The sequence below is a fragment of the Misgurnus anguillicaudatus genome, chromosome 22 (genome assembly GCF_027580225.2).
Source record: "Misgurnus anguillicaudatus chromosome 22, ASM2758022v2, whole genome shotgun sequence".
Lineage (NCBI taxonomy): Eukaryota > Metazoa > Chordata > Actinopteri > Cypriniformes > Cobitidae > Misgurnus > Misgurnus anguillicaudatus.
The window spans coordinates 41,822,654-41,850,006 of NC_073358.2; the positions used below are offsets into that span (position 1 = coordinate 41,822,654).

At 36.3% G+C, this 27,353-nt stretch overlaps 2 protein-coding genes across 3 annotated transcripts; both read right to left on the reverse strand.

The window, feature by feature from the left end:
* Positions 1-6,504: 6,504 nt before the first annotated feature.
* On the reverse strand, positions 6,505-8,734 carry cmklr1 (chemokine-like receptor 1). The gene is made up of 2 exons (XM_055198723.2): positions 8,609-8,734; positions 6,505-8,132 (listed from the first exon to the last, which is right to left on the reverse strand). The coding sequence occupies exon 2, from the start codon at positions 8,111-8,113 to the stop codon at positions 7,058-7,060; it is 1,056 nt and encodes a 351-aa protein (XP_055054698.2). The 5' UTR covers positions 8,114-8,132; positions 8,609-8,734; the 3' UTR covers positions 6,505-7,057.
* Positions 8,735-18,773: 10,039 nt separating this feature from the next.
* On the reverse strand, positions 18,774-25,517 carry LOC129439864 (chemerin-like receptor 1). 2 transcript variants are annotated; one of them, XR_008642955.2, is made up of 3 exons: positions 25,371-25,517; positions 19,134-20,574; positions 18,774-19,088 (listed from the first exon to the last, which is right to left on the reverse strand). XR_008642955.2 is itself a non-coding variant. In XM_055198722.2 (2 exons), exon 2 carries the CDS (start codon positions 20,562-20,564, stop codon positions 19,560-19,562), a length of 1,005 nt encoding a protein of 334 aa, XP_055054697.2. In that variant the 5' UTR covers positions 20,565-20,574; positions 25,371-25,517; the 3' UTR covers positions 18,774-19,559. The 2 variants fall into 2 exon arrangements, 1 of the variants encoding a protein (XP_055054697.2); XM_055198722.2 differs by having other exon boundaries at positions 18,774-20,574.
* Between the last annotated feature and the right edge of the window lie 1,836 nt (positions 25,518-27,353).

The following is a 27,353-nucleotide window of genomic DNA, read 5'->3' on the forward strand; positions in this document are numbered from 1 at the left end:
TCTTCCATTGCTTCTTATTTTTTCTTAACCCTTAACGGTTAACACTTCTAAACTTGTTGAGCTCTAAAAGATGGTTTGCACGAAAATAAAAATGTTTTTACTCCTACTGAAACAATGAAATTCGCGAGACAAGAATATTCTTGCTTTACTTTAGCAAATATTTTTATTTTATTGTGTCAATATACATTTTTATTTCAGTTTTCAAAACAAAAAGTTACAATAAATTTAAAGTAAACACTTTTTGAATATTCAAAGAGACCAAAATCAATTCAATCTCTCTAATTTGGTCTTTTAACAACTACCTGCAAAGTTAGGCACAATTCTGAATACAGCGCTTGCTGATGAAAGCATGAACATGTTAGATGCGTCTTACTTCATTCAATGATTAAAAATGCATATTCTTATGGCATCTAGAGAATAACTTACCTCACAAAGTATTGCAAGTCTCACAATGCAGCTTGCAATGTATTTCTGCTGCAGTTTAGTTTGCTGATACGATACAGTGCAGATTGTGCTACTGGTTAAAATGTTGACACTAGTTCCGCTATAAGATGCAATCAATTTCAGAGAAATGACTGTTTATGGTCACCAGCAAGTCCCCCTTTCAAATCTGCTCACACCATTTAACATTTAGTGACTTGCTGGTTTGAGGTTAAAACCTAAGAGTGCATTGCCAATATGCATCAGCAACCATACTTAACCATAGAGGCTGTTTAAACATGGCATTAACATGCGTTTTCATCGATCGGATCACAAGTGCACGACTTTAATGCCAGGTGTAAACGGTGTTCAAAAACTCGTCCACTTTCAACCACATGCAGAGGTAGTCGAAAACTCGATCTGATGGCTTTTGTAGTGTAAACGCACATGTGGTTGAATGTGTTCGTACAGCCACACGTAACCGCCTTCTCTCCGCCCATTTATCTAATCTGAGGTACTGAGCACAATGTTTTACATCTTTTCTGACTTCTGGCACAAACACACGGTGAACAGCGCTATTTTTAGCCTTTCGTCGCTAAAACTAAAGCGGCTGATCTCTGTACAAAACATTGTGCAGCATGTTTACTTACAACAAAAGCAGTGGACTCTTACATAATATTAGTTCGCGTTTGAATGACAGCAGAGAGACCCACCCACCGTCTTGACAGACCGCCCCCTCACAGTATTCAGGACAGAAGCGGTCGAAAGTGGACAAAAGAGACGGATTTAAATACCACGTGATGTGTCTCTCTCGTCCACTTGTGATCCGATCAATGAAAACACATCTTAATACCAAGTGTAAACAGCCCCATAGTGAGGGGAGATGGGGTGGGGATGCTGCTGTGATGAATGCCACAATGCTTGCAGTCAAAGAATAAAAATGTATTAGTTAAAGATGTGTACAATTCATGTTTCAGTGATAAAGATACACGGGTGATTCTCACGAAACCATTGAAACACCACGGCACTAATGATTTTAGCTTTAAAATGTGTAATATAGTAACATTAAAAAGCATCAGAATTAACACAATACTGTGTTCTACCTTGCACAATGTGTGATTTCAACATAAGAATTTATAATTGTAAATTTTATCTCATTTTCTGCTGAAATTCTCATTACCGCAATGTGTCCGGCTGTGTTTGAAGATGTGTTATGTTGTAATTTAATCAAATTAACACAAAAATATTAAGAAAAAAAATAAATGGATGTTTTGCTAGACTACTTTAGATGACAGAAAAAATATTTACTGAATATTCATGTATAATAATAATGAAGAAAAATTAGGAAAATAATGTGTCCATGCCTGATGTTCTCATCCTCCGCAACACTTTTTGAGAACAGTTTAAGCACAAATACAGAATTTTAATAAAGTTTGATTTTGAGTGACCAAGCACATGGACCAGTTACTTCAAGATGGCTACCAGGTAAGATCATTTTTTTACAGTTAATTTGAAATATTGTCTTGTCAGAATGCTTACACGACATTTTGATTATCATTACCGCAACAGATGCTTATTAAATGTTAATTTAATTAATAGAAGCATAATACTTTGATTTTAAATGCATGTGCAGAATCTCCAAATTATGTTCTTTCAGGTTTGTCATGTCATTTTGAAAATATGTCAGTGTTGATGTTTTCTGACTGTTGCGGTAATGAGATTTTTTAGGACTAATTTTTTAAATTATGTTACAAAAAGTGTTAAATGATAAGTAAAAGTTTTTAAATTAATGTTCCCATTTACTCCAGACTTTGTTTTTCAATGTCTGGTGGGAAAAAAAGTAAATGTAAGCAATTTTTACATTTTCATGCTTGACATTTTTAAAACCAAGTTTTCGTGAGAATCACCCACACTGTAAAAAATACACCACAAAAAAAACTGCATTGTAAAGTATAATGACTTCATATTTCAGGTAAATTTAATGTGGTGCCACACATTGCAAAGTGCTATATAGTCAGTCCACTTTATCATTAAACTACTTTAGACCAGGGGTTTTCAAACTGTGGGTTGGGACTCACATGTGGGTTGTGCAGTGGTATTGGTGGGGGGAGGCACAAAGTCACTTGGCTGTAGTAGCAGTGAAAAACACAATAAACAGTTTAGTCCAACAAATGACAAGCAATGACATTAATTCTGATATGATACAACATATTGCTAAACTTTGATATTGGTAAAATTACATTTCATTAATAAAATGGCATGAAAAATAAAAACTACTCAAAAAAAGTGTGTTTCCTTATATTTTTATTTAAATCTATATTGTTGGTTCCAAGCTAGATTATACCTATTTGTGGGTTGCAAAATAAAAAGTATGGGAACCCATGCTATAGACCAGTGGTTCTCAAACTGGGGTCCGGGGCCCCCAGGGGGGCCGCGAGATGGTGCCAGGGGGGCCCCAGTTTTATGACATTTTATAAAATACATTAATTTATCATGAATTCTGTGAAATTAAACCTAAAAAAAAAATAAGGCAGCACTACTTTGTATAATTTAATGAAGTTTATTTAACTAAGTTCGGGAGGAGCATCGTCATGTGATCCAACCAATCAGTGCAAAGAGGTGCCTATAAATGGCAGTCCCTCACCTCTGTCCCGTGACAGATTTTTTGCAGCATCCCTCCTCCTCCCCATCACCTCACTCTCATCTAGATTCATTTATCACAGTTAAAGAGAGGGGAGTACTCTGGGTTCGAGCAAAAATTCAGATCTCGGAGCCCTCTCCTCGGACAGCATGCCAAATATGCTTTATCTCATTCCCTATCGATTACATGTTAATGCAAACTCGTGAAAGGGTTTGTTTAATTAAAATGTGAAGTTTTAGAACAGTTTTTTGTCATATATTTTCTTTGGGGGGGCCGCGAAGGAATGCACCGTACACAAGGAGGCCGCACACCGAAAAAGTTTGAGAACCACTGCTATAGACAATAAATCTGAAACTCCAATGCTATCTCATGGCAATATGTATTTTACAAAGTAATTCGTATTAATTTGTACAACCACATTCATACATTTTTGTAAGACTTGCCTTGACCCCTGTGACGTTGGGGTTAGGGGCAGGGTTAAGGGTGGGGTTTTGTTATTGTTTTTATTTTATAATAATCATACATTTTTGAACAATTAACTTTGTACGATATCATACGAATTAGCAGTGACGGCTCGTGACTGTTCATCCAAGGGGCGCAAATTCAAAATAAGTGTTCGAGTGTCATGTGTGTTGCTTGCACTCTAAGAAAGGATGTGTTAATAAAATAAAAGTCTTTAACACATTGTGTAATTTTAACACATTATGTATCATTCTGTGTAGATTTTGTGTTAAAATAAAACACAAGTTGTGTTAAAAATAAAACAAAATGTCTTGTTTTAATAATAACAATAACTAATGTGTTATTTTTAACACATCTGTTCTAAGAGTGTGTGTTTTCAAAATATGTGTTTGTTGTGCACGTGAACCATGTGCATCACGTGTCTTGTCAAAACAAGTTCCTGCTGCACATGCGTCAAAACCGTTTAGGGTAAAAAAAAGAGACGCTTACGTTCACAAAATATACGCAAGACACTCACTTAAAGGAACAGTATGTAAGAAATGTATATCAATGAATCATAAAATGGACCTGATATGTCACTAGACATTAAGAAATCATTTTCATTTCAAATACTTATATCACTGACAACAGGTCCGGCCAGGATATTGTCATTTATTGGACTGGCAGCCCTCAACCAATGTTTCTGTTGTCATGTTGTGCAGGGCCGCATTAATGCAGGGGATTACCTGTGCTTAAGCCCAGGGCCTCGGGCTGGGAAGGGCCCCGAGTTGCCGGAAAAAAATAACAACCGCATTTCATAAAAAGTTGATACTCCCTTTAAAATTATGCTTAATCGCTTTGATTTGAATGTCCGGGCGTGAATGCAGTTCCTGCGCAAGAAAATATTTCACTTACTGTATGCTACCCTGCAATCATTAGTGAGCTTTTTAAAATTTCTGTCTGAAATATCCATTATTGCATTTCTGAAGGCAACACAGACAGCTTTCTTAAAAGTGACCACAAGTGCCTTTCAAGTGATGAACAAAGACGAAACTGAGGACCCGTTTTTATCTTAATATGAAAGACAACGTGTATATAAACATTCATTAAATGATTCCTCGTAACATTTTAAAGCCAAGATATACAGAACAGCACACAAAGATTTTACACAAAACATTTTTGATAACTAAATCTAATAAATAACAAATTAGATTCTTCCTCGGAAGCCACGGCTAAGTTCAGCGATCTTATTTCATTTTGAAATTTAGCTTGGCTAGGAAATAATAGACGAGAAATTACATATAATTTGTTACTGTAAATTATAAAAAACAAGCTTTATATACAATTCCTTAAACAAAAAACACTGAAATTAATGATTTTATAGACACTATATATGCTTTATTATTTTGCACAGAAATATCTGATTGCTTACTTTCACTTTGATCATCTCTGTATTCACTTGAAACACCTGATGATTCATATAACATTTGTTTCAGGAATCTCTTTTCTATCATTTGAAAGTTAACACCGACCATAATATTAAATCACAAGAGAGACAATTGTGTCAGATTCGGTAGAGATATTTTTGGTGTCATCACCGAAATAAAAAAAAACGGCATACCTGTTTTGTAGTTCAACTTCTGAAAAGTTGAGCAACCTTTTTAAATACATTTTAAAACTTATACTTGTCGAAAAAATCAGTTTTTTTGATGTTTAGTTTGATGAACGCCTAAATATGATCACGCAGAGCACCTAGCGCGTTCGGCTAAATTGAATGTGATAGCATGCAACACCGCAACATCGACACAACGGAAAGCAATCCAAAACTTACAGAACTTAAATAAGATCAGAATTTACCTGTATAATTAATAAAAAATAAAAACAAAATGAAGTCAATAAGGTGCAGAACATGGGTGCAAAATGCCTAAATGCGCAGGGGAATAAAACACAAACCACAAATAGTTTAATCAGATAACACTGAATAATCTATCAATTAAATAAAAACAAGGAAATATTAAAATTAATTTTAAAATAACGAAAGTATAGAATTGCCTGTTTTGTCTTTTTAATTGCAGAAACAAAGAGACTTTGCAATGGTTTCTGGATATGGACGTGCAGCTCTGTCATGGGATTTAGGCTATTAACAGACTTTAAAAATATTTATTGAAAGCTACTTTTTCACATATTATTTACTTAGTATTATCATAATAGGATGTATATTTTTTATATTGGGAGAAAGCTGTTAAATGTGAAATCAGATAATGTGCACACTTATACAGCCAAAATTAAAGGTGCAGTGTGTAATTTTTAGAAGGATCTCTTGAAAGAAATGCAAAATAATATACAAAACTATATTATCAGTGGTGTATAAAGACCTTTTAAAATGAAACGTTATGTTTTTATTACCTTAGAATGAGACGTTTTTATCTACTAACATAGAGGGTCCCCTTACATGGAAGTCGCCATTTTGTGCTGCCATGTTTCTACAGAAGCCCTTAAAGGACAAACTTTTTTACTAAGTTGTCTCCAACGATAAAATGTTTGTCAAGTTGTGGCTATTGTAGGTTCTTAATGCATTTCAAAAGCAAGGGTTGGGCAGTGGACTGAGCCGTTGGTTGCAATTCGCAACCTCACCACTAGATGCTGCTAAAATTTACACACTGCACCTTTAAATGATCCTCATTTTATAACACATCTGCGACGATTGACTGTGCAGTATTTGAATCAGGCTTCTCCTGTCAAAGCATTGAATCTTAGACTATTCGGGCCACCTCTAGCTAGGACTATGTGCATATGTTATGAAGTGATATTTGTGTATATTGTGGGCACTCTGATATGATTTTAATATTTTGTTATTCCATTTATTCCAGCAAAATAAAAGCCTGACAACTTGCACTTAGTGGTTATAAAGATTGTGTGAATCTAGGCTGCAATTCTGGTGGATGAAGGGCCACATAAAAGAGTAAAGCCCAGGGGCCCCTTACAGTGTTAATGCGGCCCTGATGTTGTGTATTGGCCACCAGTTGTGTGATTGCAGTACCAGTTTTGGCCACAATCCTACATACTATTCCTTTAACAGTAAACTCTGATTACGCATGAGATTATGTGAATATCTGGCAAACGCAAGCATCTCTTTTATCATAAACCCTTTAGACGCATCTGCAGCAGGCACTTATTTTGACAAGACACGTGATGCACACAGGATCACTCGACGCGCAAAACACATATTTTGAAATTACGAACCACACACATGACGGGCTACACTTGTTGTGACAAACTTTGCATCGAGCGCCCTCGAAAAAAGAAGTCACCGGCCGCCACTGCGAATTAGCCAGCTTGTTAAATATGTACAAATTCCCATGAGCTCAGGCTGGAAACTCCTTAAACAAACTGAAATAACAAAAATATTGATAATTCAATGGACAAAAGCAAATATTTTGTATAAAAATATATTTACATTATAGCGAGCCAGACAGTCCATCTTACATTAGCAAGTAATACAATACTTTCTGTTATACTATTATTCTTGTACATATATGCATGATCAGTTACACTTCAGATATGCGTGGATGCCTTGGCATCTACCGAGCTTGAGCGAGACAGGTAGCGGCTCATCGTTCGTCCTTCTTCTCCGATAGCATTCTCAATCTTCGAGAAAACGGAGCTCTTGAATTTCTTCCTGAAATCACTTCCCATGAATACATACAAGACAGGGTTTAGAAAGCTGTTTGCGGCAGCGACCGTGGTTCCAATTCTCAAGCCGTTAGTTTTGATGTCATTAGAAAGGGAGCTTTTGTAAATTTCAATGAGCACAAACGCGTGGTACGGGGCCCAGCACAGGAAGAAGGTGACGATGAGTGACGTCATAATTTTAAACGGTTTGCTGGACTTTGCTATTTGGGAAGCTTTGAGTCGGAGAATGATGACGGTGTAACAGACGATGATGAGAAGGAATGGAATCACAAATCCAAAAACAAATCGACTCATAGCAATGATTTCGTGGGTGTACGGGCTGGACGTGTAGTTGTTCATACATCGGCCTATACCCAAGTGATGCTGGACATCGCGATATACCATTGATGGAACACTTAAGGCCGCAGAAACAAACCACGCGAGCACAATTATGAACGATGCTTTTCCGACACTGCGGTGATTTTGGGCCCAAACAGGAAATATTACAGCTATGCACCGATCCACGCTGATGATGACGAGGAGGAAGATGCTGCTGAACATGTTGAGGAACATGACGAAGGACGTGAACTTACACATGAAGAGACCAAAGATCCAGTCTGAAGTTACGCTGTATGCGATGTTGAAAGGCAAAAAGGAGCAAAATATAAAGTCAGAAACAGCCAAACTCAGGTACCAGGTGGTATTGACTGACTTCTTCATTCTGAAACCCGCAATCCAGATAACCACGCCATTTCCTCCAATGCCCAGCAAAAAGATAATCACGTTGACCACCAGCAACAACAGGCACATAACCTCAGTGAAACATGTAGTGTGGACTTTAAAAGAAATCTCCTCAGTTAATGAATTATTATTGATGCTGTTATTGTCATAGCTGTAGTCAACAATTTCTTCATAATTGAAGTCGAAATTGGAATCCATTGTGATTCACGTTGATCTCCTGTAAACCGAAATGTAGACATTTTTAACAAACTTTAAATGTTAAGAGGAATAAATGAGTAATTTCATAAACCATCAACCATCATATTTATAAACACTACACAGTTTTAATAACATTATGTGATTCCTTCTGTGAAAAACAGCTGAAGTCAATTCCCGTTTTCTACATAAAAATCATACCACATAAAATAAACATTTTGTAAAAATATAACCTTGATATCTTTAATATTAACAGAGTAAGACCAAAAATTTAAATCAGTGCTTGAAATCAAACTTTGATGTCTCTAATTTCAATTTAATTGCGAAACTTTAGCCAAGATTACAGACAGCTCTATACAGATGTCATACTATGTAAAATGTTATCATATGTTAAAAATGTATATCACTGTAAATAAAGTCTTTCAAATGCCAACACTGCTGTGTGGTACGTAGTAAATATGCAAAATTGTTAAAAAAATTACAAATCTGTTTTCTCACCTCAGTGTAAAAGCAGTGTATCCAGCATAACTAGGACAATACTGATCCAGTACAGATAACAGATTGCCTTTATAACTTCGTAAAGGTGACATAGCTACTCCCCCTCTTGAGCAATTTTGTGCATGACTAGATGCAGTATTAACTTCTGTAAAAACACTTCCACTAGTGTGCTTTTTTCCACATAAACAAGATCCCCTAATTTCACTTCTTTTTTTTGTGAAAATGTTGGGTTTTCATTCTGTGTACAACCTACAAAAAACCCTTTTCTATCATTGGGGTGGTACCCTCAAAGGTTCATTTTTGTACCTTAATGTGTATAAAACACACTGAAATGTTGTACCTTTTGGGATTCAATACAGAACCTAATGTGTATCTTTTTTTTGTACCAGTTTAATGTTAGGGGTACAAAAACTGTACATTTAAAGGTTCACAATAGGCCCTTATTCCTTAAGGTACAGTATACTTTCCCAAAAAGGTGTATTAAATTACAAAACGGAATCATAGGGTACCACCCCAGTGACAGAAAAGGTACAGTTTTGTACCTTTTTTCTGACAGTTGGGTCATAAAGGGACAAAACTATAGCAGTTGAGCAAAATTAACCCCCCAAAAATATTTGACCTAAAACAACCCAGAATAGGGATTTAAATCTATCTATTGTTGGTTTAAATATAATATTTTTTGGGTTATTTAACCCAACGGCTGCGTTTGTCCTTTTTTGGCCCAATGTAGTAATTTGCCAGTAGAAAAACATACGTTTCATTAAAAAAACAATAACGGAACAATTAAAAAAACAATAACGGAACCCCAACCCTAACCCCAATGTCAAAGCAAATCATAAAATATACAAATGTGGTTGTACGAATTAAAGGTGGTGTGTGGAAATTTTAGCTACATCTACAACATTACGACGACTTCCATGTTAGTTGACTTGCTGTGTATGGAGATAAAAAGTCTATTTTTAAAGTAATAAAAATAATACAGTTCATCATATAAGGTCTTCATACACCACTGATAAAATAGTTATTTATATTGCATTTCTGTCAAGAGATGCACACACAATGCACCTTTAATAGGAATTAGTCACCTGGTAAAATATTGCCATTGGCGATTCACATTGCGTCATTTATATCATCATATCATTACATATAATTTACTGGAAAACATTTCAGAAAGATATTACCTTCTCAGTATAAGCTCCTCTTCTTGCGATAGGCAACATGTATGCAGGAAGATGAAGATGAATTGCATTACTTTAACATCTTTAACATCTTTAACTCTTGTAAAATGTCTGTGAATATTGTCTGACACACACAATGAACTTACACCACAGGCCTTCAAATGGTTTTTATGTCTTTAACAGCTACAAAAAATATTAACTAAGCATGGAAACACACACAAAGATAGGCTACTTTTAAACTTGTGAAACATGAAGACCTTTTTGCCAGCCCACTGGCAGGAAACTTTACCACAAAACTTGCATTGAAAGGTTCCAATATAGTGCAACAACCAAACCAGCAAGCACACATGACACCCCTCCACTCATTACACTTTCACACACATCACCTTTCTGTCTGTCTGAAGAATAAAAATTAAACAATCATTTTCTTGATATATACACAGTTATAGTCATATATAAGCCAAGAATCAATCACATACTTCTGTATGGTATATTACAGTTTTTTTTCAATTTTCACAACTCTAGATACAAAACATTGCACTGTGCATTCACATCTTTAAAGAAATCTTGCACTTTAAAGAAATCACCCACACACAAGCAACTGATAGTTTCACTGTGTCATTGTTCGTACAATCATTAAATATTGTAGAACAAAAACAGATGATACAGGTTTCATTATGGTACTACATGCAGTAAATACATCTCTGTAAAAGTACTGCAGTAGTATCAGTAGTATGCAGTAGTGGAATCATTGAACAAGGTTTGTAATATATTGATGCAAATCACTACAGTCCAATCATAACATAGGTCACATCATTCCAAAATGTGCACTCAATCATCAGTAACAAGTTGGCAGTATTAGACAAGCAATAGGCTGCCCAGCTGCACTACTTCCTGAACTTCAGCCAGCTCCTTGTTTCCTGTCTGCCATTATTGGACAAACTGATTAATCCAGGTGTGCCTGACCTCAGTAGTCACAACAACAATAATCAGACACACCTGGATTAATCAGTTTGTCCAATAATGGCAGACAGGAAACAAGGAGCTGGGTGAAGTTCAGGAATTACTGCAGCTGGGCATAAAGCCTATTACAAACGCCTGCATCTAAACAGTGCATTGATAATTGGTTCATGCTCCATACTTATTGGAGACAATGAATCTCGTTATCTTGAAACTTTCCTGATTTTCAGTAAACATGGAAGATTGGGAGTTTTGTGTCTACAGTTGTGATAAATGACATCAAGGTTCTGAAAATAGTAGCAAAGTGATTGTAAAAAACTGTAAATGTTAGGGGTACAAAAACTGTAGGGGAGAACCGGGGCAAAAGTAACACGGGACGAAAGTAACAAAGCGATGTTCTCCGAGCCCTGATAACATTTGCATCCAAAACTATGACAGCATCTTTAGCACACAAACCCTTGGCAGACCTGACAAATATTGCGTTATTTCCTTACTGTTTACCGCGTGTAGATCCAGAAAGGTGTTTTCAACCATGATAATTCCTAAAGCGGTCATTTTGTTCTTTAACGCATTGTGTTTCTGGTTTCATGTGTTAAAGTACTGATTAATCTACAGGTTATTTAGTGCTCAACACATCCGGAAGTTTGACCTCTCTGAGTTTTTCAAAATAAAAGTAAATCGGGTTTAAATGTGAGGAGATTAGGGCTGTTCTCAATGTCAATGAAGGATCCTCGGAAGCCAGAATTTCGAGGATGCTACGATATCGACATCCATCGGAGGACTGTTCCAATGTCGAGGATCCTTGGAATTGCAACCAAGGACTGAGTCCTTCGTTCGAAAAATATCCCATACAGGAAAGAATGCATATGTGTATCATTTGCGCTCTCAAATCACCCACAATCCTATGCGCGCAGCGCCAAAAGCACACCTTTGTACTGGCATAATTACGCAATGACGTGCACTTGCTAGCCGGTTCCATTTACGTGTTCTCCAAATTCTAAAGAGGAGCCTCGTCTAGCCTCTGAAGGAAGTGACTTGGAAAGACCAGTCTGGAAGTATCCTCGACATTGAAAAACAGCCCCTGTCGGGTCGAAAGTAACACTTGTAACTTTTGTCCTGCTGCTAATACTGTTGTATACATTGAAAATTTATATTATTCTAATTTCATTTCATTTCATTTTCATAGTGTTCAGACTGTTGAAAAAATGTTTTATTCTCACAAATGTACACAAATTTAAGTTTGTACTGTTGGTTGCTTTTGAAACATTTGTAAATTGAAATTTTAAATGAAAATGTAATTTCATTATTTTTTTACAAAGATAAATTACAAAATATATTTGCAATTACATATTGACAAGGTCATAGTCATGTATATTTAATAATCTATAACATTATCTTTTAACATTAAGTTTTTCTACTTTCGCCCCCGCTCTCCCCTACTTTAAAGGTTCAAAATAGGCCCTTATTCCTTAAGGTACAGTATATGTACCCCAAAAGGTACAACATTTTATTATGTTACAGAATGGAACCATAGGGCAGTGGTTCTCAAACTTTTTTAGTGTGGGGCCCCCCTTGTATACGATGCATTCCTTTGCGGCCCCCCCAAAGAAAATTAATGACAAATGTGCTCTAAAATGTATTATTTTAATTTAGCAAAACATTAAATTATACAAAGTAGTGCTGTTGGTTAGTAGCCTTATTTTTATAGGTTTAATCACAGAGAATTCATGATAATTTAATGTATTTTATAAAATGTCATAAAACTGGGGCCCCCCTGGCACCATCTCGCGGCCCCCAGTTTGAGAACCACTGCCATAGTGTACCACCCCAGCGACAGAAATGGTAAAATTTGAACCTTTTTTCTGACAGTTGGGTCATAAAGGGACAACCTATAGCAGTTGAGCAAAAATTTACCCCTAAAAATCTATTGTTGGTTTAAATATACTTTTTTTTTTGTTATTTAACCCAACGGCTGCGTTTGTCCTTTTTTGACCCAGTGTAAGTTGAAAATATCCTTTGCCAGTACAAAAACATACGTGTCATTAATAAAAAAAAAACAATAACGGAACCCAACCCCCTCACCACAATCTCACAGGGTTAAAGCAAATCATAAAATATACAAATGTGGTTGTAGGAATTAAAGGTGGTGTATGGAAATTTTAGCTACATCTACAACATTACGGCGACTTCCATGTTAGTTGACATGCTATGTATGGAGATAAAAACGATAAAAACGTCTCATTGTAAAGTAATAAAAACAATACAGTTCATCATGTTGGTCTTCATACACCACTGATAAAATAGTTATTTATATTGCATTTCTGTCAAGAGATCCTTTTAAAAGGTACACAAATCACCTAGGAATTAGTCAGCTTGTAAAATATTGCCATAGGATAGCATTGGTGATTCACATTGCTTCATTAATATCATCATATCACTATATATAATTTACTGGAAAACATTTCGATAAGATATTACCTTCTCAATATAAGCTCTTAACTTTCTACTACTTTTGATTTTCAATAAACATCATTCTATCTGATTTATAAGCTTGTTTCCTCATGGGGACCTCACAAATGTCCCCACGAGGTAAAAAAATGACTGGTATTCCTATGTGGGGACATTTGGTCCCCACAACGTGATAATTACCAGGCCCACACACACACACACACACGCACACACACACACACACACACACACACACAAAGATAGGCTACTTTTAAACTTGTGAAATGTAAAAACCTCTTTGCCAGCCCACTGGCAGGAAACTTTACCACAAAACTTTGCATTGAAACCAAACCAGCCAACACAAATATGACACCCCTCCACTCATTACACTTTCACACACACATCACCTTTCTGTTTGTCTGAAGAATAAAAATGTAAAAAAAATTGTATATATGCACAGTTATAGTCATATATAAGCCCAGAATCAATCACATACTTCTGTATGGTATATTACAGTACAATCATTATACAATCATTAAATATTGTAGAACAAAATAGGTGATACAGGTTTCATTATGGTACTACATATGTACAGTAAATACATCTCTGTAAAAGTACTGCGGTAGTAGAGAGAATACTACAGACACATTCGAATCATTGAACAAAATTTGTAATACCGTATATTACCGTAATGCAAAACACTACAGTCCAATCATAACATAGGTCACATCATTCCACAATGTGCACTTACGGTTATTCTTGATTGCTTTGACCTGGTTAAAGAAACTAGGATCTACTAAGTTTTCATCATCAGCAGAATATATGTCTTGCAAATATGTTAACCCTTTCTCACTGGTTTGACACATTTTCCCACCCTTTTGCAAAACATTTACAGTAAACTATCAATATCATCTGCTTTTGCTTTTTCTCTCCTCATGAACAGGCCTGGCATACCTAAATAATTCTCAAAGGTTGGTTTTGAAATGTTTATTTTAATATGTGACCACCACATTCAGAGTACTAGCGTACTGTTAAAATAAAGTCTTTGAAAATATTTAATTTATCTGTTAAATTTAATTGTATATCAGATATATAGAACTCTTGTCACAATAGGTCATAATAGGTCAACTATATCTTGCAAGGAACCGAGATAAAGCCTGTCGTCCACCTCTCAGCATACTTTTACTGTCTGTCATTTGACATCATATTGTTATGATTATTCTTGGATTCAATGTTATGGTTCCATCAATAGCATAACTTGAAGTGATCTGAAACTGAAACATGTGACATGAGACAGGGTAGACGGATCAGACATTAGAAGTAAGGCTTTGGCGCCACCTTTGGTCGATCCTATAACTGCATGATTCTGTCAATAGAAAGCATGATTTCTAGGAATGTCAAGGTTATGAGTTTACATCCCAGGAAACTCATTTGTTGACCAACTATATATATACTGTTCAAAAGTTTTAAACATAATTCTAATGTATGTTTACCACAGTGAAACTACTTTTGTTTTTAAAATTAGTTTCTTTTTGTTTTAAAAATTAAAAAAAGTATTCATCCTAAACACATCTAAAAACATTGGTCTAATATATGTACACATACAGAGTACACGGTCAACATTCTGAATCAGTTTCGGAAAATGTTGTGTTAATTTGTGTTGTGCATCATGGCCAGAACACTTCTGGGGCCGGTTGCACCAGCTGTGCATAAGTTACAACGTAGCTTAGTTACGACGTAAATGGGCACTAAGTTCCAACTTACGCACTACTAAATGTTTTTGCGTTGCACCATTAAACTTAGTTTAAACGTAACAATACATTGTAACTAAATATTTACGGAAGCCTCTGTCCATGAATAAGATTGGAATAAGATGTCAGACAGATTAGATTACATTGATGAGCTCGTATAAATTATGAAGAGCCGCAAGTTCGTCAACGACTTTTCAAGAACTGTTTAATTTTCTGTGTATCCATCAATTAAAATAAGATTTAAAATGTCTTCCTGTTTCTTTTCTCCTCCATGTGTGGGATAGATATTTTCAATTTAAAGTGTAATGTTTTGAGTTTGATAACGTTTGCTTTAACGTCTTTTTTAACTTTCAGTTTAGGCGAGTCAACAATGAGTTTGAAATGACGTACTGTTCAGACTATTTCCTGTTTACCCATTATAAGGCTTGTGATTGGGTAAAGAAAAATAGACGTCATTCTATGCGACAACGCATTACTTTACGGAGAGCTTACGACCTACTAGCTACGTTCTGCCTTAAGAACAAATGGTGCAATCGAATAAAGTAAAGAGTTAGTTATAAACTAGCTAGTAGTTACTAAGCCTCTAGTTTGGACTTTACGTCCCAGTTTAAGAAAGAACTTACGAACGATTGGTGCAACCCTACCCAGGTCTCTAGAAGGATGATATTTGGTCATTCAAATCACAATTTGGTGATTTAGCACTGAGTTTAGGGGATGTTCTGAAGCACATTGTGACGAATCTTTCAAACATGGTAAGGAGCGTCACATTTTCGACTGACGTCAGAGGTATTCAGGCCAATCCGATTAGCTGACCAATCAGGGACACGAGTTTTGTACAAAATCCATGCGTTTTTGGATGACAGGAAAAACTGAAGCTAAAAAATAAATGGTATGTGAAAAATAATGTGTTTTTTAACCATAAACTGCACAAACACATTGTATTATACCAAATACACAAAATAATGTTTTTAGTGGAAATGAAATAGGTGCACTTTATTTATCAAGGCAAATCTTCCCTTTGTATTATTGTTTCAACCTTGAAGGATCATTGAGGTTTTAACCACCCACTGGAAAATGGGAAATATGATAAGAACAGATAAGGGAGTGAAAGAAACACACAAAATACGCTCCAAATTTGGCTGGGTTATTTTTAACCCAATGCTATAAATATTGGACAGAACACATGTTGGGTTCTAAATATTATCCAGCATTAATAACCAGCATTTACCCAGCATTGGGTTCATCCAGCACTAATAAATAAACCTATTGTTTGGTTATAACCCAGGTAAGTATTTGGTCAGAAATAACCCAGCAAAATATATAGTGTATCAAAATGGAAACTCGGTCATAAGAGCCATATTTTATAAGGTTTGAAGTGTAATTCACAAACAAAATAGACAAAATTCCTGCATGTTCTGAAGAAACAGTGCCCAAAACTTTTTTTATGTTTAGTCTGAATCAATTTGCATCTTATTCTTGTTAGTAAAAAAACACACACATAAAAATGACTATTTTTATTATTTGACTATAAATTACTTTTATATAATTATAATTAATTTACACATGTCTGTGTATAGGTATATACACATAAATGTGAAATATAATAGCACAAAATTGTACAAGATTGTTTTCACACACACACACACACACACACAAAGTAAAAAGTATATATGCAAATAAAATGTATATCTGTCCTGATTGTAAATGTCTGTCAGAGCTTCTGTAGGAGGAGAGTCAGGCCATATATATGAGGATATCTAACCAAAACACAATATAATGCTAATCCTGCTCTGAATATTGTCTGTTATATATGGGTTGTTATATGTAATTTTGTTTAGTAATGTAATAATGTATTGAAGTACATCACACTGTTTATAATCTGTGAACATGTAACTCGTACTGTATATATATTTTCTAAAAATTTTAATTGCACAGTCTAGAGCAGGGGTCTTCAACGTTTTTTGGGCCGGGGACCCCTTAGATGAGAGAGGCATGGAGCAGGGACCCCCTAATACTAAATGTGTAAAACAGAGATATTCAAGTAAGCAGTAAGGTACGAGAGGCTGCCTTTTCGTATAGGCACAACGCAAAGTGGAGTAAGGTACAACTGATGACCAATCAGAATCAAGGACTGGAACTGTTTTATAAATAGAAACAAACCATATTGTCACACAGCCATGATACTATATTAACATGCATAATTTTTTTTTTTAGATTTAGTTTTTATATTAATATAACAATAATAATAATATTATTTTAAGGTATTTGCAGTGTAATATATTTTCATTTTATTGTGAATTGGACAAGGGCTTTCAGTTTAATTCAATTCAATTCAATTCAATTTTATTTATATAGCGCTTTTCACAATTTGGTAATTGTATCAAAGCAGCTTTACATAATAGATGCAGTGAAAAGCACAGAAAATCGACAGATAGCACAACATAATAAACGATAGCACAAGCAGTTAAATTTGCTACGGCTATAAATCAACATTATAAGCAAACGTATTACTAATGTAACGTATAGAAGTTAAGCCCAAAAAGGCTGCCTCCCCGGGTTGAAAAACCCCCTAGGAGAAAAAAACCCCGGAATTTTAGCCGGGGAAGTAAAAAAAGTCATAGGAGGAACAAAACCCTTGGGAGGTATATATATATATATATATACACATTGAAACGGAAGGAGATTAAGCGGAGATTAAGCGGGTTCTGCCGGTGGTCTTTGGTCAGGCATCAGCTGGACATCACGTTGAAGAACAGCTAGTAGATCAGTTGTGTGCCGACTTTCACATGTACCGGAACTGGATCTGTTTGTCTCGTCCTCGGGATCAAGGACGAGACAGGGAGAGAGACACAAAATCTTATTAGTTTATAAATATGACTGATCATGGTGAATGGGACAAAGACTCTCTATTCTGGTGGAGATAGAGGTTGTGCTACTTTATAATTTTGAAGTCTGTTGCCTTGCTCGTGTATCATCATTGTCACAAGTTTGAGTAACGCAGGTTTATTTTCTGCATAGCTTCATATCAGACTCAGGAGAACAACATGCAACGAGTCCGAGCGCATCTCTTTGGGGAAACTTTTTGAGAGGCGGATTTCAACCTGACTATGAATCTTGCACAAAGCACCATCACGGCGCGTGTTTCATTCATTTTTAAATGCGAGCGATAGTTCTGTCACAGTTTAAAATGCAGACGCGGTGTGATGTAATTTGCCTGTTGAATTAGCGCTTTAAAACTGAACCGCGTGAAACAGCCGTGCAAGTTCAGAAATATAGATGAGACAACATGTCGCACTGATTCTAAAATGACATTCTGAAAGAAAGAAAGAAAGAAAGACACACATACGATTTACCTGTTTTATGATGACTTTTCTGTCACTACTGCTGCTTCCGAATCCTGAGTGGACATTTATAATCTTTAGATATTTTATTTTGGTCCGCTGGCTAAACTGAACGCGCGCCTTCAAACCTATGCTGCCACGCACGTGCACAACTTAAAGGGGACGTAATGTTTTGTACATATATTTTACGTTTTAACCAAAAAATAGCTTGTTGTTAAAAATCATTTGGCGGACCCCCTGCAGTTCCGTCACGGACCCCCTGGGGGCCGCGGACCCCCGGTTGAAGACCCATGGTCTAGAGCAGTGCTTCTCAATCCTGGTCCTGGAGGTCCACTGCTCTGCACATTTTGAATGTCTCTCTTATCTGACAGACAATGAGATCTCTGCTAATGAGCTGATGATTTGAATCAGCTGTGTTAAACAAGAGAGACATACAAAATGTGCAGAGCAGTGGACCTCCAGGACCAGGATTGAGAACCACTGGTCTAGAGTATACCAAACAGATTATATTACTTCATCATTTGTGTCAGAGGTGGACAGTAGTGACGTATTTGCACTCTTCTTAACTCTTTCCCTGCCAGCGTTTTAAAAAAAGTTGCCAGCCAGCGCCAGCAACAAACAAAAAAAACCCGTTTCCTACCTTCATTAGTTCTCTTTTTATCACCTCTCAAATATGGGTAGGTTTCTTCAAAAACACCCAATTTTGAGCAAAAGGCTGAGATAATTCCATTTTTGTAAATAACTTTTGATAGAGATCAGATTCAGAGCGTTCTTAAAACACACACGGAGTTCTCTCTTTCACCTGAGGCGCTACTTCCGGGTCGTATAAGTTGCGGAAGTGTGCCACCTGGTGGATAGCGGGATTCTCGTCATTGGCAGGGAAGCATTTTATCTTAATTGACGAGTTATCTCGTCAATGGCGGGGAAAGAGTTAAACACATTTTTCAAAATTTTTGTAAATTTACTAAAAAAAGATTCACTACATTACAAAGCATAATACCTTGGACATAACGTCATACTTTTTACTCTAGTACATTAAGTATTAAATGAAATTCAATATGAATCAAAGTAAAAAGCTTATTAGAATTTAGTTAAGTAAAAGTTTTCCAAAGAAAAACACTAAAGTAGGCTTACAATTTTAAACATCTACATGAAATACAAACACACGATTTATATGACTTTATGTACAAAAGATCAAATGACACTTCTATCTTAATGCCTCTGTGCCAAACATATTGTGCCAAACATATACCCTACTGAATGTACAAAGCATTTACGCATTCCTCTGTAAAGGCATTGAATCAGCCTCATCTGTTGTAATTTCAGTGTGATCCGGGTCATGCTCAATCCATTGCATTTTATTGCTACAGCCTAAAATGTAGATGAGCGGACATGTGAAGCAGTGGGTTGTAGCGAGTGCTGTTGCTGCTGGAAGTCCATATTCAAGCACACGTGGGTTCAGACTGCCTGAAGTACCTTGAATCAGGGTTAGGAAGATTTGCGGGCTCCAGGACACAAAGTAGGCAACCTTAACCGCACAGATGATCTGTGTCTGCTTCTTACAGTGATCACAGTGGTGATATGACTTGGATACATAACACAAATAACTGACAAACATTACAAAAGCTGGGATAAGAAGCCCAAACAGAAATCGTGAGATGACGACAGCCTTTAGCTTTATAATGCCATCTGCAGTTGGTTTTGAATCATGATTAAAGCCAAAGTTGTCAATACATGTAGTATTCTGAACTTCTCTGGAAAACAATGACGGCATTGCCAAGAAGGCTGCAAAACTCCAGGATAATGAAATCAGAATAACATTAAGGTCCTTGCACCACTTTGTGCATGGGCTTTTAGAAATAGCAGCGCTAACGCTCCAAAAGCTCAACATGATCGCTGTGGAAAACATACTGCTATAGATGATGTAGGATGACAGCTTGCAACTGACAGCTCCATATTGCCATTCAAAGTCATTAAAAGCGTAGAGAAATTGAAACACAACAGACACACAAGAGAGCAGGTGTGTTACAGCCAAGGCCAAAATCCAAATGACAATCTTTTGGAAACTCTTGCATTTCCAGCAGCAAATGAGCATAATGGTGAAGTTGAAGGTCACACCCATGATCACAACGATAGAGAATGTTGCAAGGTACATCCACTTAACTTGATGTTGATACTGTTGATACCATGTATTGTTTACTGTTGTTGTTGCTGCTGTTGGTACTGTTACATTTGTTTGAAGTTCGAAATCATAATCATAGTCCTGGGTGGTCGACATCTTGTAAAGCCTGAAATAAAACCACATACACGAACATTAATAGATACCAAACAAAGTGTGCCGTTTTCTTTTTCAGATTTAAACTGTGCAATAGTTACATACACAAAACAGTCAATAATTGACAAATATTTTAAAACAACATGTTGCCCTGGATCAAAAAAAGAAAAACAGTTAAATGATATTATAAAACGGGCTGTTCTGGTTCTTCGTTCTGATTGGTTGAAACGCGTTCTAAGCCGTGATAAAATACCCCAGTAAACTCACGGTTCAGACCACATTACATAAGTATCACTGCGCCACTGTTGCTGCGTACTGATTTATGAAAATAGACACCACAGTCTTTAATCATATTTTTAATTTGTCTACAATTGCACAATTAATGGCGATATCCAGATAAATGTATATAAATATTGTTGAGTCATCTTGTCGATAAAGAGAAAACGTTGTCTGTGAAGTTTACAACTCAAGTTCATACGTCCGCTATTATCCACTGGGTGGCGATCTTACCCAATTTAAACACGCGACGCGTCGTCAGAGCGGGAGTCGCCATATTGGAGGCACTCCGCATTACAACAGAGCACAGGCACTGAAGTATATCCCGAACGTCGTCAAGGAAAATAGCTAATTATTGCCGTGTTTGAGAAAAACATTTGGAATATTATCGACTTCCAAAGGTTATTAAAAAACAGGGAAAGGGATGCAAAAAATTATCAGAGGCGGCGCTTGTGGTTGGCAAAGCTCAAGAAAAAGAGTAGTATTGTATAAGAAATATGATTGAAGTACATAAAGTATAAAACAAGTATGCTTCTACTTGTTGTGCCTTATTTAAAGAGTATTTTATATGTACTTTTAGTCTTTGCACAAAATGTACTTAAACACAACTAAAATTTGCGCTGCAATGCCTTAATGCCAGTGTGTTTAATTGCTCATTACAATTTTCTATTGTAATTATATTAATATTTTTAAAAGTAAATGGTAAAAACAATTATTGCTTTTATTGTTTTACTGTGTGCTTATTTTACTGTAAAGCACTTTGGTGTACACTGGCTATTTTAAATTTGCTATATAGATAAAGCTGACATATTTATATAAATAAATAAATATGATATATTTATCACATATGGGCTCGGCATGAAAACCAGGTAGTTGACTAACTTATATCGGGATATGCAACTGAAGAAAGAATCGCCGGGTCGTCACGGATCCAAGAAGAGGGAGCTAACTCGTATCTGCTGCTGCACCGCCTATAAATTGTAATTTCTCGAAATATTGTGCCTTTTCTTGTGCTCCAAGTCCTTCCCTATATGCATTTGTATCTTGGACGCATTTTCTGTTGTTTAGACATGTCTACATTCACTTAAAGGTTCTCTAAGCGAATTCACGCGTTTTAGACCATACAACTTTTGTTGTTTCATACAGCAAACATCTCCTCACTATCTGCTTGCTTCCTGTCCGCTGATCAAACTGTAAAAAAATCAACACACAGATTCGCTTAGAGAACCTTTAAAGTTTCCAAAGCGCACAATAATACATTGTACTCCGTTCAGTTCTTTACACCGAGTTCCTCCGCAATGGCCGCGCATCCGGGTTACCGCCCAGATCGTGAAGTCGGTGAAAACCCTCTACACTGAAAACAGTGTGTTTTCATCAGGCTCTGAATCTGATCTCTTACAAAAGTTCTTCACAAAAATGGAATTATCTCCGCTTTTAGCTAAAAAAAAAATTGAGAGGTGATAAGAGAACAAATGGAGGTAGGATGAAACTTTTTTTTTTTTTTTTTTGAAAGCGGATGGTCTGTTCTTTCATTTGATATTGTAAGGGGAGCAAATATGACCCCATCCATTCGTTTGGCCCAACGACGGAATCCAAACGAAGGGTAAAAGCGCGTTCGGTCTTTTCCGGCATTTGCAGGTGACATTTTGGCATTTATGCAATTTTGTATTATTATCTGACTCCAATATAATGTTAATATAAAATCAGATTGATAATTACTTTTAACAGTTACAGAATTTGGGTGGATGTTTGGTTATTCTTGTTTAGCCCTACTTGTTATTGCATCCGTTCATTCGGCTACTCATGTCGCTTTGGACTCACGCACCGGCCGTTTATTAATATTTAATAATCATGCGGGCCCACGATCACAATCGAACCAGACTTGGTCGCTGCTAGAGGTTAGACCATATTTTATGCGTGCTCATCTCTGAGTCTTTATTGAGTCCCCATAGGAGTGCAACTTAATTTGCAATATTTATTTCTATCCAGAGGTTCACGACCACTATCATAAAACAAACTGACCGTCTTCTCCAATGATAGTTTTGTATAATCGTGCCATAACTTAATATGCAACTTAGATAGATTAATATTGAAATAACCAGAGGTTGAGGCTCGTCTGATTTAGAGTGGTCAGACAACATTTACTTGTTACTCTAAACAGGAAATTAGCCTCCACGCATCTAATTTAACTTAAACTAACGCCAAGTGCTAGTCGGATCTCCAAAATCCTCCGCTGATGTACTACTATGCCATCTAGTCTGGGATTTTGGTCCGTAATACAAGCCTGATTTTTCAGACATTGCGGTAACAAGGATACATCGTAATTTACTAATCATGTCAATAACTTTCGTAGCAACACAGAATAATCCAAACACAATTTATTAACCAGGTAGGTAAAACATAATTCATAAGCCAATTTACATTCCAATTCAAATACGAAAATAAACAAAAACCATTGCATACCTGGTAAGGAAATGGGGATCTGGTTACAGATTCCTCAAAATAAAATAAAAAGAAACATGATGCTGTATCAAAGTCCCGCCTAAATCTTCTACACATCTCCTTAAATAACCAGAGAACAAAGCATATAGGAGTTTGGTACTGATTGGTTGTTGTAAAAATCAGGGGTGTAGCCTAATATACATACAGTGGGTGATTGGTCAACATGTCTAAGTTAGGAGTTGTCTCCCAACATTAGGTTAAGTTTACTTATTTATTGTCACAGATTAACAATGAATCCTGTTGTCATATTAATAAACCCAAATGTACCACTTGCATTAAAACACTTCATATAACACCAAACAAAACTAGTTTCACATTCTTTGTACATGTAGAATGTATTGCTTTTAGAACATGAGGAGAGGGGGACAAGAAAGTGTGGTCGGGTGTGACTCTGTCCCACACCATGGGGTAACTGTCTTGGGGGGTAGATGTGAATTCTTTGAGGAAGGTTTCGGGGTAGATGTGAATTCTTTGAAGAAAGTTTCAGATAATAATTCAAAAGGAATTAGGAAGCGGTTTCCTGTGGATTCAGCCATTTGCTGCTGGCTTCAGGAAATACCTTCTGTCAGGGTTTGGCACCACCTTACAGCTCTTACAATATTTTATGTTTATTTAAAGAAGATAATTTTTCTGCAAGGCATTAAACTAAAACTGGGTGGCAACTTAAAAAAAAACGCTGACGGGGAAAGAGTTCAGCATGCTTTCAAGCATATTTGATCATCACTTCAACAGTTGCACAATATAAATGTTAATGTATAAATTAGATGTATGGTGATTTATAAAATAAATCATATTTTCATTGTGTCTTTGCTGCATCTCTGTTGGTTGTGAACTGCGCTCTGTTTCAGTCACACTTGATTCTGAGGAACTACTTTGTTTGGCGGAAGAGTAATATTTGTACTAATTACAACTTATTTGTGTTTTATTTGATAAAATCCCGCTAACGTTATGCATATGAAGTAACCGTTTTATAAACGCAATAAACCCCTTGAAGCGTTGGGTTACCAGTGCATTTTATAACAGCTAAGGGGTTTTTAGGCACTCCGCAAACGCCCCTTAGCTGTTATAAAATGCACTGGTAACCCACAGCTTCTTGGGGATTATTGCTTACATACTTCTTTTCATACAGATGCACATGCACATATTTTGTTCTGTTAAATTATTTCCATTTAATCATTTAGTATACAGACCAGACAGGATAGGAGGAGCCCCATTTATTTAATCAATTTATATTTTTTCTCCTTCAGACGATAATGTAATTTTTGGCTGAAATGTTAGTGCAATCTAAACAACAACAATTCAGATACCACCCAAGGCAAATAATAATTCTGTGCACTCCTAAATATGCTGGGTTATTTTTAACCCAATGCTGGGTAAATATTGGACATGTTGGGTTACTAAAAAAACCTATGCTGGGTTTTAACCCAATTCTGGGTGGAAAGGCAGGTTTATTTATAACCCAACATGGGTTCTGTCCAATATTTATCCAGCAGCATCAGGTTAAAAATAACCCAGCAGAATTTAGAGCGTGTATAAAACATAAACATTAAAAAGCTCTTATTTATCATCTGTCTCACAATACAAACAAAGAGTGCAAAATAAAAACACATCTGAAAAGCATTCCCTACTGAAAAATCCAACAAAGACCGGCATAAGCTGGTATATGGTTTCAGCTGGTTTAAGGTGGCGGTAGCTGGTCTAGGTCCTTCCAGCCTGGCAAAGCTGGTGGGTCAGCTGCTCTTCCTGAAAAAGCTTAAAAAGTGACCAAAACACAGATAGACCACCTTGCTACAATAGCAATACCAGCCAAAACCAAGCTGGGAGACCAGCTAAAACAAGCTTATGCTGGTCTTAGCTGGATTTTTCAGTAGGGTTGCATGCAGTATAGCCCTGCCACAACATATTCTGTGTGGAAACCTTTCAAACACTCTTATATCTGCAAGAACAAGTTAGTTTGATATCTATACATGAGCTTGCTAATATTAATGCTAATAAATTTATGAACAAATTCGAATTCAAAATACATTTTACCTTTGGCAGTCAAGAAAATCAGTCCAAGTGGTCGTCCAGCTGAAAAATTGTGCTCTTTAAATGAGACCTGTAAGACTGCGACACACACTGTACTGGGACCTTGAAATGTCTACAGACTCGCACATGCGCAGCCGGACAGGTGACTAAACTTTCAATGCAGCTGGCTCTCTAGGGATTTTATTAGTATTATTATTAGTAATATTATTAATAGCAGTGGCGGCTCATGACTGCTCATCCGAGGAGTGCTAATTCAAAATAAGTTTTCGGAGTGTCATGTGTGTTGCTTGAGTTTTCAAAATATGTGTTTGTTACGTCATGTGAACCATGTGCATCACGTGTTTTGTCAAAATAAGTGCCTGCTGCACATGCGTCAAAACTGTTTATAATAAAAGAGACGCTCACGTTCACAAAATACACGTCACTCCCTTAACAGTTAACTCTGATTAAGCATGAGATTATGCGAGTATCTGGCAAACGCAAGCGTCTCTTTTATCATAAACCTTTTAGACGCGTCTGCAGCAGGCACTTACTTTGAAAAGACACGTGATGCACACAAGAACTCTCAATGCGCAGGACACATATTTTAAAATAAGGAACCACGCACGTTTAATTTCTCAACTACTTATATTCACTAAAGAGTACGACTTATAATCACAACATTTTTTAATTTTTAATTATGAGAATTTTGTGCGCTGTCTTGTTTGCACGCTGTCTTGTTTGCACTCATTGCTTGGGGTGCACACACAAACCTTATAAAACATGTGAGGATCTGTTTCGTGTCTTTTCGGTCTATGCTTATTGTGGAGACCTTCAAAGTAAGTTAGTTTTTAGTGTGTTAAATAAAATAGTGTCTATTGTATAACACTTACATAATATACGACTGTTTGGCTTTTAAGTTTATGTAAGATAAGGCATCACTGTGTTCAAATTGAGCAAATTTTTAGTATTTATAAAATATTACTCCATCTGTTGATCTTTATTTTTGGATTTGCAGCTTTGGTAACTTTAATGGATTTCATTGACTTTTAAAGTCACATAGGCTATGCAGCTGTATCAGTATACCGGTATGACAGTATACTGCGGACGATTGTCATACCTTTGCTTATCCAGTTTTGGGAAAAAATTTAAGCAGATCTTACAAGCGCTACTACACAGATGTTGTTTTTCCATGTGACTGCTTAGACTCCACTCATACATTACTGCTGAGAAAATGTGAGAGCCAGAAGCTACAAGTAAAAAATTTCTATCCCCTGACAAAAAAATGTAAATCTGCAGTATGGGAATACTTTGGGTATGCAAAACTTTTTCCTCTCCCATTTATGGTGTTCAAGAGTAAGGACAGCCGGTTTATTCTTGTGTAATCTAATGAGAAATAACTTTTTTTATTTTGTTCAAATGAGAGATGTGCAGCTTTATTTATCTTAAATAAATAATTTATCTAATTTATCTTATCTATCTTAAAAAAATATTTCATACTTCCATAAAGAGTAAAAACAAAAAACTGATATAATAAACCATATGTCCAACCCAAAGAACCCTATCTGTTTGCATTTATTTAAAGGTATAGCTGATGTTTATATTAATAATGATTGTTTAATAGCATATACCGGGATATTTTCCGAGATGATCCATACCGTGAAAATCTCATACCGTTACAACCGTAGACTGTAAAAAAAATCTGTACGTATTGTCCGTGACATCATCCATTGGTTTTTGAAGATCGTTTTTGAAGCTTAAAGTAGGCCTGCCGTTGCCATCTTGGCCGTGACTCACTCACGGAAAACCGAAAATGGGTAAAGAGGCGGGACATGGGTGAAGCTGAGGTGACTCGTTGCTGAAACCACGCCCACCTAGCTCGACTCTAGCGATGGCAGTGGCTGTTCAACCGTCACTCAAGTGGCCACGCCATTAATTAGGCAGAACTTTAAGGCTTAATATCATTTAAACGGATGAGTTACAAAGAAATTCAACCCCCTCACAGTT

What these genes read in the sequence shown, in the direction of transcription:
- cmklr1 (XM_055198723.2), bottom strand. Translation starts at nt 8,113, where the DNA reads ATGGATTCCAATTTCGACTTCAATTATGAAGAAATTGTTGACTACAGC.
- LOC129439864 (XM_055198722.2), bottom strand. Translation starts at nt 20,564, where the DNA reads ATGTCGACCACCCAGGACTATGATTATGATTTCGAACTTCAAACAAAT.